The 15,480-nt window shown below is 46.8% G+C and overlaps 1 protein-coding gene across 1 annotated transcript; it reads left to right on the forward strand.

Moving 5' to 3' along the window:
- Nucleotides 1–4,372: 4,372 nt before the first annotated feature.
- Nucleotides 4,373–14,558, forward strand: LOC113408596 (calcium-activated chloride channel regulator family member 3-like; the record flags this gene model as incomplete). The annotated part of the gene is made up of 7 exons (XM_026661931.2): nt 4,373–4,485; nt 6,384–6,524; nt 6,991–7,141; nt 8,830–8,947; nt 11,624–11,801; nt 13,550–13,668; nt 14,457–14,558. Coding segments are annotated over 7 exons (922 nt in total), but the record flags the coding sequence as incomplete, so codon positions are not given.
- Between the last annotated feature and the right edge of the window lie 922 nt (nt 14,559–15,480).

Raw genomic sequence — 15,480 nt, forward strand, 5'->3', positions numbered from 1 at the left:
CCAGGGCTGGCATAAATTTGCTGGGGCATGGGGCCAAAGCTGAAGCCCAAGCTCCACTGCCTGAGGTTGAATCCAAAGCTTGAGGGCTTCAGCCCTGGACAGTCAGGCTCAGGTTGCAGGCCCCACGTCTGGGGCTGAAGCCCTTGGACTTCGATTTTGGCCTCCCCACGCAGGGTGATGGGGCTCGGGCTTTGGCTTTCCCCCCACACCTGGAGCGGTGGGGCTCGGGAGGGCTCAGGCTTCAGTCTCCCTTCCTGGTGTCGTTTAGTAATTTTTGTTGTCAGAAGGGAGTCGGAGTGCAGTGAAGTTTGAGAATCCCCACGTTAGACACATCATTACCTGTTTTATGTTCTTGGTTATTGAGAACCCCAGGACCTCGAATGGATAGGGATCAATCTGCTAATTCACACAGCCCAGCAGGTGAACCGGTGGGGGCTGGCACAGTTCACTGAATCCAAACCAGAGAGCAGGAAACGTTTCTCCTTTTGCACCTGTCTGTGACTTGTGGGAAGAAATTAGGTTAGCACGGGGGACTTCCTACTGGGAGACAGACGGGGAGGTCTCCCGTAGCCAGGAGTAAATCATCCTTGGAGATTTTGAAAAATTATAAATACTTTTCTAATGCAAAGTACCCAACTAGGGGTGACTCTATTGTGGGCCTCCTTGTGGTGGATAAAGATGAACTGATCACTGGACTGGATGTTTGTGGTTGCTCTGGGGCACTGATCATGACTTGACTGTATTCAGTAAGGACCAGTAGAGAGGTTTTGGAACAAATTGATAAATTAAACAGCAATAAGTCACCAGAACCAGATCTGGAAAAAGGGGTAAACAGTGAGGTGGCAACATTTGCAGATGATACAAACCAACTCAAGTTACAGAGTGGTAGCCGTGTTAAGCTGTATCAGCAAAAAAAATGTGGAGTCCTTGTGGCACCTTAGAGACTAACGAATTTATTTGGGCATAAGCTTTCATGGGCTAAAACCCACATCCGATGAAGTGGGTTTCAGCCCATGAAAGCTTATGCCCAAATAAATGTGTTAATCTCTAAGGTGCCACAAGTAAACCAAGTCAAGTTAGTTAATGCCAAAAGAGACTGCAAAGTGTGGCAAAGGGATCTCACCAAACTAGGTGACGGGGCAACAAAATGGCAGATGAAATTCAATGTTGATAAATGCAAAGTAGTGCACATTGAGAAACATGATCCCAACTCTACATTTAAAATGATGGGGTCTAAATTAGCTCTTACAACTTAAGAAAGAGATCTTGGAGTCATTGTGGATAGTTCTCTGAAAACATCCACTCAATGTGCATCGGCAGTCAAAAAAGCGAACAAAATGTTGGGAAATCATTAGGAAAGGGAAAGGGATTGTTACCCCAAAATCTCTGCGTGGAATAATAAGGAGGTGACATACACAACAGGTTCAACTCCTACCAGCATCTATCAGCTGGGAGAATTAGAAATCTGTGTGCCTCCCGCCCATGTTGCATTGAAATACAGGATAGAAAGAATATAACCTTAAACAGAAAGCAGATTTATTAAGGGATAGATACAACTGGGGGAAGATTCACTATGGGGAACACTACAAATACCCATGAATAGATTCCAGCAAGGGGGCATAAAGCCTAGGCCCTTAAACTGTCCCTTGGCTAAACTAATAAATGTCCAAAAAATAATTACTGTCTCTCTTCTAGCTGCAGGTGGAGGACACTGGCAACGGATGGTCCGTCTCAGGATCTCTGGAACATCGGAGGATCTGGCTCTCTACTGCCCAAGCAGGAGATCAACAGATCTGAGCGGATAGCACAGCCTTCACTGGATCCTTTGGTGGATTACAGGAGTCAGGTAAGTATCAGAGTCCTTGACAGATGTTAGTAAGCGAAGTCTTGATCTAATGCCACACAAAGAACCTGGACATGGCTGCCTCGATGGTGGACAGCACCTGCATCACCACTAACAGTCCCTTATACGCTCTCTGAGGCGCGCATTCCTGAGGCACCCTCTGACAGCAGGGCCGTCCTTAGGATTTATGGTGCCCTAGGTGGGATTATTAAACTGGTGCCCCTATGCCCGACTTGCTCTTAGCAACATAAACGTAAGCCTACAGTGTTGGAAAACTTGCCACATGCACTTTATTAAAAACAGTTTAACTTAATTAAGCACACTATAATGCTGATGGACTACACTTGCACTAAAGAAGTAGCACTATAGAAAAAATTCTGTTTTATTGACAGAATGAGGCAAATCATATCATTTTTTTAATTTGTCAACATTTTATTGGAAATTTCTATGAAGAGGTATTGAAACAAGGACTTGTTTTTAATTAAAAGCAATCATTCTGGCTTTTTTGGCTGCAAAATCAGTAATAATGTCATCATATGACAAAGACAAAGTGATGTCTTGTTCGATTGCAAGAATAGCAAGACCAGTCAAGCGATCCTGATTCATTGTGGAACGGAGATAGTTTTTAATGAGCTTTAGTTTTGAGAAACTCCATTCTCCTGATGCTACTGTTACAGGAATTGTCAGTAGAATACAAGTGGCAATGTACACATTAGGGTATATGTCAACAAGTTTGCTGGTATGAATAAACTGTACAATGTCTGTCATAACCATAAAGGGAAGGGTAACAGCTCTCCTGTGTACAGTACTATAAAATCCCTCCTGGCCAGAGACTCCAAAATCCTTTTACCTGTAAAGGGTTAAGAAGCTCAGGTAACCTGGCTGACACCTGACCCAAAGGACCAATAAGGGGACAAGATACTTTCAAATCTTGGGGGGGGGGAAGGCTTTTGTTTGTGCTCTTTGTTTTGGGGGTTGTTCGCTCTTGGGACTAAGAGGGACCAGACATCAATCCAGGCTCTCCACATCTTTCTGAACAAGTCTCTCATATTTCAAATTTGTAAGTTTGATTACCCTGTAAAGTTATTTTCCATCCTGATTTTACAGAGATGATTTTTACCTTTTTCTTTAATTAAAAGCCTTCTTTTTAAGAACCTGATTGATTTTTCCTTGTTTTTAGATCCAAGGGGGTTGGATCTTGATCCACCAGGAGTTGGTGGGAGGAAGGAGGGGGGATGGTTAATTTCTCCTTGTTTTAAGATCCAAGGGGTTTGGATCTGTATTCACCAGGGAATTGGTGAAGAGTCTCTTAAGGCTACCCAGGGAAGGGAATTAGCTTTGGGAGTGGTGGCAGCGGACCAGATCTAAGCTGGTAGTTAAGCTTAGAAGTTTTCATGCAGGCCCCCACATTTGTACCCTAAAGTTCAGAGTGGGGAAGCAGCCTTGACAATGTCCATCACCGAATTTGCATGTGGCAATACTGATGAAAATATACTCAATTCTTCGTACAGTTCAAGTCAACATTTTTTGTTTCTCTAATGAAAACTGGCCCACTCCCTGCCCCAAACCAAACTTGTCACAAATAATTGTCAACAACTTAATTTTCTGTTTTTGGCAAAGATATTGATTTTTTTTTTTAAATATTGAAATTGGATTCAGGATTGTTAGCAAGCATTTTTGGCAAACAAAGTTGTTAAATGACAACACAGTACTGCTTTCATGCTTGGCTCACCCCCAGCCTGCTGGTCCAACAACTGCAGTAGAGGAGGAGATAGGTGGAAAGCTGCAGGACCCCAATATCCAGTTCTTGGGGTGCAGAGTGGCAACAGCAGCAGCAAACCTTCAGGTCCGATCACACGCCACTGGGCACCACCGCCAGTACCACGGACCATGGTGAAGTTAACACAGCATCTGATCTCAGGGACAGGGCACCCACGGAGCCACAGCAGCTCATCCTGCCTTGCGCAGCTCCCCCCCGGATGAGATGGATCGCTGCCAGCCAGGGGGAAAGACGCCCTCCCCAGCTAGGGTAACCAGATGTCCTGGTTTTATAGGGCCAGTCCCAATATTTGGGGCTTTGTCTAATATAGGCACCAATTACCACCACCTAAGGTGACCAGACAGCAAGTGTGAAAAATCAGGACAGGGGGTGGGGGGTAATAGGAGCCAACCCCTGTCCTGATTTTTCACACATGCTATCTGATCACCCTATCCCCAGCCCAGCCAGCAGTGTGTGAGCATTCCAATCCAGCCCCTGTTGCTTAGGCTGGCTGCCGAGGAAGTGAGTCACTTTCAGTTCCACTTCCTCAGCATGCAGCCAGCCAGCCCCACCCGGAGCAGCTTTACCCAACCAAGCCCTGCTGGAGGGGAGGGTGGAGAGAGGGGTGCTCCCTATGGCTAAGGACGGCCCTGCTTCTGTGTAAATAAGCAATTGTATAAATAGCGCTGCTGTGCCATCATTTTTATAACAGAAAATTGTGGGGAACGGGACAATGAGGGTGTTTAAGAGCTTGGTTCTTTTATTTCTAGTACCTGTCGTGAGAGTTTCTATGGTACAGCTGAAAAATGGTGGCTATGAGGATATTGTTATTGCAATTAACCCTGAGTTACCAGAAGATCACAATATCATTAGAAACATACGGGTAAGAACATTTGTATATTTGTCATTCAGTGATATTCAGACTTCCAGGTTATTTCTACCTCTAGATTAGCAGTAATCTTAAAAGACCAGTTCCAGCCCCCATTAATGTCAAGTGTTGTGATTTTTTTTTTTATTTCATGGAAACTAGATCAATCTATGGTTACTAAATTTGTTCTAAGCCTGAATTTTTATTCAAGTGCTGCTGTTAATGAAATGAGTATACTCATCTCTTGAAGTTTAACAGGAATATTATGGCTCAGGGTCAGGCTGATTCTATGTATCACCTCCTTCTTAATTACTTCTTTCCAAAACATGAGCACCTTAGACTAGAGAATCTCCAGAACATGGATATTTAATTGCCAAATACTGCACCTCCATTACAATGTTTGCCATTTGCTTTTATCCCTCCTTGTCCCCGTCCTTGCAGTTATTCACTGTGTTCTTATGTAGGAGCAGGATTTTATAATTTTACTATGAGAATTAATGTATGATTTGATTTCATCCTGCCAGCCACCCTTTTTGAATAGCAGAAAGGAATGACTCTCTGGGACATTGGTAGAAATGCATCTGACAGACTGCCTTTTCTTGCTCAACATAAAAACGCTGTATACCTTTGAAGGTCTCTGTAAAAGATTGTTTATGTGAATGAGGAATGTATGCATCAGGAAAAGATAAGATATGAAGGCCACTGTTATAGCCAGATGATCAAAGAAGGAGTGAAGAGACTTCAGGACACCAGAGAACCATCAATGCGCATCCATAATTAAGGAAGGGCAGATTGATGACCCTGAGGTGGAGGTTGGCACCCCTAAGGACAGGACAATTGATTAAATCGAAACCAGGACAGAATGACCCTCTCAGAGGTGTATTGGAATGTTTACATCAAAAGATACTACCGATTAAGGAGTAACAGGTCATAAACTGACACAGCAAAATCCATAGACTTCAACAGAGAAAAAGGACTATAAGAACAGGGTGCTTTGCCATGGGAATTTGGGTTCGTCTTGCCACACTCCAGGGCCGGCTCCAAGGGGCGGGGAAAAAAAAAAAAGCCGGTATCTTCATTCTTCGGCGGCAATTCCGCCACCGGTCCTTCCCTCCGAGAGGGACTGAGGGACCCGCCGCCGAATTGCCGCCAAAGAGCCGGACGTGCCGCCCCTTTCCATTGGCCGCCCCGAGCACCTGCTTGCAGCGCTGGTGCCTGGAGCCAGCCCTGACCACAGTACACTTTACAGATTAATGAAAAGGACTGGTCCAGGACTGAACCATCCTTCACCTCAAGCCCATGTAACTTTTTTGAGGAAATTTCATGTTTTGAAGCAGGGCCGGCTCAGGCTTTTTTGCTGCCACAAGCGGCAAAGGGAAACTAAATAAATAAATAAAAGCCATGATCGGAGGGACTTTGGCGGCACCTCAACCACGCCGCTTCATTCCTCGGCAAAATTCAACGGCGGGTCCTTCACTCCGAAAGGGACTGAGGGACCCGCCGCCGAATTGCCGCCAAAGACGTGGATGTGTCGCCCCTTCCCATTGGCCGCCCCAAGCACCTGCTTTGTTCGCTGGTGCCTGGAGCTGACCCTTTTTGGAAGGATCTCTTTCAGGTTTTATTTTAAGGGATAGATTGTGATTTTTATCATAAGCCCTGAGAAAGGGACGGTGTATAATTACACTGTCCTAGGAGCATTCCAGAGTCTTTCAGAGTTACAATTTGGTCTCTCCTTGCTCCATGAGAGAAATAATCTGTCTCAGCCCTTCCCTTGGTCAAGGTTGGTTTCTTTCTATGCCTTCACATACTTAGTGTTACTTTATGTACCCTTGTTTCCTGGCAAGGCTCAACTACTCATTGCCTCTACCGTTCAATTTTTTATTCATAAAACTTTTCTTTTCTTTCCCTACTAGGCCATGGTCAAAGAGGCTTCTACTTACTTGTTCAATGCTACAAAACAGAGATTTTTTTTCAAGGCCGTAAAAATTATAATTCCTCTGCATTGGCTGCCAAAACCTGAGTATTTAAGTGTAAAAACAGAGTCATATGATAAGGTAAGATTTAGAGCACCCTTACAAATCAAAAGTATTTGTTGTGTTCATACGCTTAAGACATAGGGTCTTGTCTACAAGGTGGAGTAATGCACACTATGGAGGTATGATTTCTAAAATACATTAGCGTGTTGCTCATTAATTGATCGTTGTAGACCCTGCTGGTGTGCACTAAATGTTCCCTGATCCACTTTAACAAAGTGCTGCACTTTAAAAATCCCCCCTCCCCAGTAGTACATGTTACCCCATTGTGTAGACAAGCCCTAAGTTTTTCCAATAACGAGGGAATATAAATTGCTATTTTTAGAATTTGTATTGCCCTCTAGTGCCCAGTCCTGCAATCCTTACCCAGGGAAACAATCGATGGGAGTGTTCCGTGAGTAAAAGCTGCAGGATGATCCCATTCAACAGAATCATCTGACACCCTCATTTCCTGCTGCTTTTTAAACAAGGGCTATTTTATTTTCAGGCAGATGTTATCGTGGCTAATCCTTTCTTGAAGTACGGAGACGATCCCTACACGCTGCAATATGGAGGATGTGGGGAAAAGGGACGATACATTCATTTCACTCCCAACTTCCTGTTAAATGACGCTTTGCATAACATCTATGGATCACGAGGTAGCACCATCTATTGGACCTTAATTTTCTGCTTTCTTGTGCAGCGTAACCTGCTGTCATTAACAATGACTTTCTCCTATGCCCATTTAACCAATGGCCAAGATTTTCCAAAGTGACTAGTGATTTGGGATGCCTCAGGTTTGGTTGCCCAACCTGCGAAACTTTAAAAGAGCCTGTTTTTTCACAAACTGTTGAACATCAGGCTCCCTGGATGAGTCTTAAGTTGAACACTCAGAAATGGGGGCACCTAAAATTACCAGTTTCTTGAAAATTCTGGCTAATAATTTTACAGTAAATGAAGGTTGTTTTTCCTCGTAAATCATTGCTTTGACTTGGAAATAATCTATATCCTAACGTTACAGTGTAGTAAACTAATCTGAGAGTTGCAGTGGGTGTATCCTGGTGAACATGCAGGTAAAACCAGTACCAGAGGATTCTAGAATAGACCAAACTCTCATGAGCGGATCCTGCTCTGAGGATGTGAAGGTTTTTATTGGAACTTCTGAAAGTCACATTTGCCCAACTACCCTTCTTGTAAGTGTACATTCACAAGGAATTAACAATTTTCCCATTTTGATTTCAACAGCACGTTTTTTGACTGCATGGGCATTGCCTATGCGAGGCCATTAATAAGCAAATAAAAAAGCCCCAATAGAGACCTTTCAGTTTTGTGCAGCGTAACCTGCTGTCATTAACAATGACTTTCTCCTATGCCCATTTAACCTATATACTGTCCAATTTATTTATCTCTGTTCCATACACAAGTTAGAATCAATCATTTATGTGTTTCTTTTAAAATAGAGCTAGGTAAAATCCAGTCCCTCAAATCTGAACCCTGGTAAATGTGCAAGTTTATTTGGATTCAAATCCAAGACAAACCTGCATTAGCTTGGATCAAAAATTTAGAGGTTTGTTGGCCTAAAATGTTGGAAATCTCACAAGAACTGTCTTTCTCATCAGATTTCTGACAGTTTGGGACAAAAATCTCCTTAGAATAATTAATTGGATTCTAGTTAAGTCAAATACAAACCCAAATTCTAGCCGGGGGAAGCATTGAACTCAAACCTTGAATTATGATTTAAACTTAATCTGATCTGAGCTCTGCTTCCTTGGCCCATCTTTAGTTGAAAACTTTAGTTAGACAACATGATATACATTCTCCATGTCAATGGCTTTACCAACACCTGCAAGAAAGGGATTAGATTGTCTTGGTGAGATAGTTTGGTTTTCTGCAAAAGTATTCTGGTTGTCTAACATTTTACACTTTATCTGCCTTCAACTATCTACGTAATCCTTAGTTTTACCCTGAACTGAAGTTAAACTAAATTCGCTGTGGTTTTCTAATATACACCTTTTCCTTTGTGTTATATAAGAGCCAAGAATTATGATTTTAAAAGACATGTGTAACCCGAGAAACCTTGCTGATACCTGGAATAGTCAGAAGCTACTGTATGGAAACAGATCTTTACTTTAGGTCTGTTAATATTCTGGGAGGGTTAAACTGAACACAGTGATCTATTTGGGTTTCAAGCTGGATCCCACAGTGAGTCCTGTGTGGGCACAGGGGTATGTCCAAGCAGAGACGATTGTAGGATTGGGCCTAAATTTGTTTAAATGATCTATGGAAATATAAAGTAAACTGTAAAGTGTTGTATTTAGAATTCACATATGCTCCTGCTCTTCCACAGCTAAAGTTTTTGTCCATGAATGGGCCCATCTTCGTTGGGGAGTATTTGATGAATTTAATAACTATGCACCTTTCTATTTGTCTGTAAACTCTGGAAAAGAAACTGTTGAAGCAACTAGGTACCAATGTTTTATATTTTATCTTCAGCTGATGAAATGTTAAATATCTCAATGATACTTGTCACATACTGGTTATCTGTGTTCAGTTTGTACTTTGAGCCCTGTGCGAAGAGTCTTGGCAAGTTGTTGTTCATAGGATTAAAAAAGAAGCTTACACAATAATGTTTAACTAACAATATTGCGGTCTACAGACCAGTCTAATTTAATTATCACTATCATTTTGTAATGCATCACATTTTACCACTAAATGAGCTTTTAATTTAGATCGAATTACATATTTGAGTTCCCGTTCTCTACATTCTGATTTACCCTGGCTTTATCAAATAGCAGTTAGCATGTAGTAAATAAGAATGTTTTCTCAAGTTCCTCGGGGGTAGAGGGGAGATCCTGGAAGTTCCAAAACATTCTTACTAGTTCATGTTTAGTGTTATTTAAATATTAAAAAGGGACATGGTCAAAGTACACACCCCATTATTGCCCTGTTTTAGCGCTATTACTATCTTATGATAATATTCTCTAGATTCTGCATATTTAAGTGTGGTTTTTTTTTAATGTTCAACTCTGTTAATGAGAAACAAAAAACAGAGTGAGACTGGATATCTCAGTGGGTTTGAAATACAGAACTTTTCACCTCTCAGGCACTGATCTGAACTGAAACCAGTTTGGTAGTGCCTAAAACTCATTACCATCTGCCAGTCACTTGTTGACCACTGTGAAATGAATTGGTGTTTTCAGTCCAATTCCTAATGGACAAGTATCAACATCACCAAACTTCTGTACTGCAGTTGGCACTCTAATTGGCAGTCACCACTGAAAGAGACTGTGACAGGGCTCCCTGCTCCGCCCTTTCAAACACCGCAAACCGGCTGGACACTTTCCAGGTTTATAAGCATGAGTGTGTTATTTATTAGGTCCCTTCCACCAGTTCATCAGTACAGCCTTGGGCAGCAACATACGAGTGTACATAAACTTCCCCATAGCCCACTCTCTGGGGTGGCAGAGGGAAATATCTCCTCCTCATGTGCCCCTGTATCTCCTGGCAGCCTCCCTCTTGCACTTCCTTCCTGCCTCTTAACTGCTCCCAGCTGATGGGTTGATTGTTCTCATTAGCACATCAGCCCTGTGTCTAATTAAGCCATTGAGCACCCATCTCCCAGTTAAGTTCACTCCAGGGGGAATAGCTAGTACCTTGGTGATCAGAGTGTTGGGTCAGCTCTAGCCCTAGAACTCTGTCCCAGAGACAGTGATTGAATGGGCATGGAGAATGTAGTACCCGTTCACCTCAGGAGAGGGTCCTTCATGTCTGGATTGAGGCATATTGATGGACTAGTGGAGGCACTTGCACTGTTATTCTTCTCATAGATGGTGTAAATTAGATTGTACAGTCTTTGGAGCAGAGATGGTGTCTAACATGGGCAGTGGGTATCAAAGGCAGGGGAAGCTAAGCTTACCCAAACTGCCTGCGTGGCCCCACCCACACTTCTCCCCTAGACCCCCTCCTGCTTCTGGCTGCGCTCTGCTGTGGCTCTTCCTTCTCATGTGGCCAGGGCTTTGGGCCAGTGGCGCCGGAACCAGGAGGGCCCCGGGGGCCATAGCCCTCCCACTTTTTGAAGGGGATGGGCCTGGCTGGACCCCACACCTTCCCCTCCTCTTCCCCCCTCAAACCCCACCCCCTGGCCAGGCCAGCATTGAGTCCAGCTGGGGAGCCCGGGCAGCTGTGGGAAGCCGTGGCAGAACCTCCACCTGCCCGGGGTGCGGGTGAGGGGTGGGGACGCTGAGAGCAGCCCCCGAACCATGTCTCCGCTGCCCGGGGCAGGAGGAGGGTCTGTGACTCCGCGCCAGCTCCCTACAGCTTCCCGCACAGCTCTCCCCGACCCGGCTCCAGCCGGGGGAGGGGCCCTCAGAGTTGCAGCCTGGCCATGATAAGAGCCGCGCAGGCAGCTAAGAGGAACCAGGGACCCTCCACCTGCCCACAGTTGCCCACCCGGCTCTTATAATGGCCAAGCTGTGGCTCTGAAGCCCCGCACCCTGACCGGAGCTGGGTTGAGGAGAATTGCGCGGGCAGCTGTGGGGAGCCTGCGTCCCTCCACCTGCCCTGGGTGGGGAACCTGTGACACCAGCAGGGGCTGCTTCTGCCTCCACCTTGGGTGGGAGCCTCCAGACCTCCCACTCTTGGGAGGGCTCCAAGGCCCTTGTCCCAGGCTGGGGCTAGTGGGGGGCCGGCCTGCAGCCAGGGACTCGGGGCAGCTGGAGCCAGTGCTCGTGCCGCCCACACACCTGGTGCTTCGGTGGGGGTGGGGCGTGTTGCCCGCCCACCGCGCTGGGGGCCACGGTCAGCAGCCTGCCCGCCCGCCTGCCTGCCTGCTGCTCTGGGGATGGGGGCTGGGCCATGCTGCCTGCCCATTCGGCACTCCGGGAATTGGGGGGGGGGAGGCCTCTGGGCTCCAGTGGGGAAGGTGAGCAGGAGGGGCAGGGCCCCAGGCAGAAGGGATGTGGCGGCCGGGGGACTAGCCTCCCCAAGTCCGTGGTTCACCCACTGTCCATGGTGTCTAACTAATGCTAATCATGTTTGGAGGTTTTGGGCCTACCATGATTCAAATAATAAATAACAGATTATTATTTGTTGATTATATGTGGCTTGTTAGCTATGCCTCTTTCTATCTAACCTTCCTTCAGAAGTTCGGCTGATGTCACTGGTAAATATATAGTCCAAAGCTGCACAGGAAACAGCTGCACAACAAGAGAATGTAAATATGATCAACAGACAAAGCTGTATGAAGCTGGATGTAAATTTGTACCAGAAAAACCACAAAATGCCCCAGCATCTATAATGTACATGCAAAGCCTCCCTTCTGTAAGTATTGTTACTGCTTTTTGACCTAATTGGATATTCGGGATCTTGTAGGTTGTTTCCATTAGGAGAAACTGATATGGAGTAAAGTATTTCTTTGATGCAATCTTGTTAGTTTACAAAGAATATACACAAAGTCCTGTTACTCTGAAGACAGCAGGAATCAAACAACAGGAGGTATTTTCTTTGTTCACAGTTCCAAGCCTCTTTCAACCCATCACTCTGCCCAAAAAACTTCCCCTCTGCTTTCCGAGCAACATTTCCAGTCCTCCCTCCCCATGCCCGACATTTGCTGAAGTATAGTGAGGTGGATCCAATGGCTTTCATTAACCTTCTCATTGCCAGGCCTATTTGCCTCAGAAAAAGGATCTTACTTAGGGCACTGCTTTGCCCTGCAGCTCCCCTCTACTGAGAGAAAAAGTCTGCATTTCAGTGAGTAACCCAGTCCTATGCTGGACACAGATGGAGAAGGTCTGGAGAGAGCGGTATCACCGTGAGTTGGGGGTTGATGTTCTTCATGGCATGGAATCATCATAGAGGTGCATGGTCCATGACCAGGGTGAATTAATTGCCAAGAAGGTAATATTGGAGTGCCTTCATGGCCCATTTCACAGCTAAGTCCTCTTTTTCTATAATGGAGTAGGCCTCTCTTGGGAACAATTTGCAACTCAGAATGGGATGTTCCTCACTATCAACCACTTGGGAGAAGAGAGCCCCCATCCAGCTTCAGAAGCATCAGTGTGTAGGAGGAATTTCTTGGTGAAGTCCAGGCTGTATAAAATGGGCTCCCTACAGAGGTGAGCCTTTTGTGACTGAAAGACCTTCTCACAGGTTTCCGTCCAATGGATCTTTCTCAGGCTGCTGTTCTTGAGCAGATTGTTGAGAAAGGGCACAATAGATGAAAACCCTGGTACAAACTGGTTGTAGTATCCTGCCAGCCACTGCCCATGACCTGCTGTGAACACAGACCATGAGAAGTCCCACCTTCATGGGTCTGACAGACGGCAGCCCCATGACTCCTGATTGGCTCCCCATCCTATATAAATCTAAAGGGCATTCCAGGAAGTGTCCAGGGAACAGCATGGATTCTCTGTAGCTGCCATGACTTCTCCCTGCTCCGATCTCAGCTTGATTGGGACTTCACCTTGTGACTTGGCCCCCAAAATGTGACTTGGACTCTCACCCTTGTACTGACTCTGCCTTGGAACCTGACTATGCACTTCTCAGCTGCTCTCTACCTCAGATATTGAACCTGGCCCTTGTTGCTGCTAACTCCACCTAACAGAAGGTTCACATGAGCTACAGATAGGCCTTCCCCAGCTTAGGGACCTTAAGTTGTCAAACACCCCAGTGCAGTTTATTTGCATTTGCTCTTCCTATCCCCTTACTGATCCATGCACCACAATTATTTACAGTTTCAGTTTCTCCTCAGTTCTCTGAGGAGAGGAGAGGGAAGGGATCTCTCTACTCAGAGATCCTTCCTGGTTTTGGCTCTGCTAGTCTGCCTTTCTCTCCCCTGCACTGCCTTCCTGTGCCTTTTTCTATCTCCTGCGTTAATGAGCCAATTTACTCATTAGTCCTCTCCCAGCCCATTCTAATCCACTAATTAGACCCTGTCAGGTCCACCCTGGGAGGGGAATTAATTGGTGTTTAAGTGTACAAAGCACTGGCTCAGCTGTTGGTTCCCCGGGGTCCTCGAAGACCATTGGGCTCGAGGTGCCTTTGTTCGATCCCACATTCATTTCCTTTAGGAGATGGATTGCGGCTCCCACTTCTTCTATGCCCTGGAGAAAAAGAAGGGGGCTAAGAAGCATGTCACCTGCCTTTTGGCAGAGGATGGCACCCCTTCACGGATCTGGTGGAGATGCATGTGAGGGCCAAGACCTTCTATTCCAGACTCTTCTCCCTGGTCTAACCCATACTGATGCCTGTAGGGTGCTCTGGGATGGAGCCCAGGTGACCAGGACTGGCTGGAGCAGCCTCTCACTCTGACCGAGTTCTCAGAAGCCCTCCATCAGATGCCCACTAATAAATCTCTGGGTATGGACGGGCTGACCGTGGAATTCTACCATGTGTTCTGGGATGTCCTCAGTCCGGACCTTGCCATCATCTGGGCTGAGTCCTTAGGAAGTGGGGTGCCTCTCCTGTTATGCAGGCAAACTGTACTCATCTTGCTACCAAAGAAGGGGGACCTCCATGACCTTCGGAATTGGCATCCCATCTCGCTCCTCAGCATGGACTACAAGGTCACAATGAAGGCCATCTTGCTGTGGCTAGGGTCCGTGCTGGCGGATGTGGTCCATCCCGACCAGACCTACACCGGGCCATCCTATCTTCGACAATCTTTATCTGGTCCGGGACCTCCTCGAGCGCGGGTGTAGGGATGGTCTGTCGTTCGCCCTCCTGTCCCTTAACCAGGAGAAGGCGGTTGACAGGGAGGAACATGGTTATCTCCAGGGGACTCTAAGGGGATTCGGCTTCAGGCCCCAGTTTGTGGGTTTTCTCCAGATCCTGTAAGCACTCTGTGGAGTGCTTGGTCAGACTCAACTGGACTCTGACCGAACCTGTCAGCTTCGGGCGAAGGGTGTGTCAAGGATGTCCACTGTCAGGCCAGCTGTACACTCTGGCCATTGAGCCCTTCCTCCGTCTCTTCTGTAGGAGGTTAACAGGGTGGGTGCTCCGTGAGCCAGAGTTGCGAGTGGTCCTGTCAGCGTATGCTGATGACATACTTCTCGTAGTCCAGGACCTGGGTGACCTATCGTAGGTTGGCCTCCTCCACTGCAGTCAACTGGGTCAAGAGCTCTGGCCTGGTGGTCGGGGACGGATGGTAGCAAGTTTCCTCCCACCCGTGCTTCAGGTCATTGGGTGGAGCATGGGGCTGCTGCTCTATCTGGGCATTTACCTTGTTGCCATCCATCCCTCTCTGCTGGAGAACTAGCAAGATTTGAAGGACAGAGTGGCTGAGTGGCTGAGGAGGTGGACAGGACTGCTCCAGTGCCTTTCCCTGTGGGGGAGGGCACTGGTGCTCAATCAGCCGGTACTCTCCAGGCTCTGGCACCAGCTCAACGTCCTGAGCCCAGCCTGGGATATCCTGGCCTGGCTCCAGAGGTTAGCTCCAGAGATTTTTTGGCCAGGACTGCTCTGTATCCCTGGTGGTGGGTTGAGTCTTCATATGGAGAAGGAAGGACAGAGCCCGTTCTGCCTTTGCAGTCAGGTCCATCTCCTCTGCCTCCAGGCCCTGCAGAGACTCCTTTATGGTGCAGGTAGTTCAGCATGGAGCACGTTGGTGCACACCTTCCTTCACCACATCTGAGGGCTCCAATATGATGGGTAGCTCTTTTATCTCCGATGGGTCTTCCACAAGACTTCTACCAGGATCTCCTCCAGACCTGAAAGCTGGTTTCGGTGACCAGGTCTGTGGCAGCCACCGGCAGATCTCCTCACAGAGGCCCTGCTACACAATCCCCAACTTGGTTTGCAGGTGGCAGAGTCCCAGAGGTTGGTCCGGGCAGGAATCACCAGAATTGGAGACCTTCTAGACTATGACCGGGGGGATTGGGTGGATCCCCTGGCGCTTGGCCAGCGCAAGGGGCTCTCCACCCCTCATACTTCCCAGCGTGTACTCCAGGAGGTGCAGGCAGCCTTATCACCCGCCTCTCAGTTTTTCCCTGAGCAGGTTCTG

This window comes from Terrapene carolina, unplaced genomic scaffold (assembly GCF_002925995.2).
Source record: "Terrapene carolina triunguis isolate 2854851 unplaced genomic scaffold, T_m_triunguis-2.0 Scaffold19799, whole genome shotgun sequence".
In the NCBI taxonomy this organism is placed as follows: Eukaryota; Metazoa; Chordata; order Testudines; family Emydidae; genus Terrapene; species Terrapene triunguis.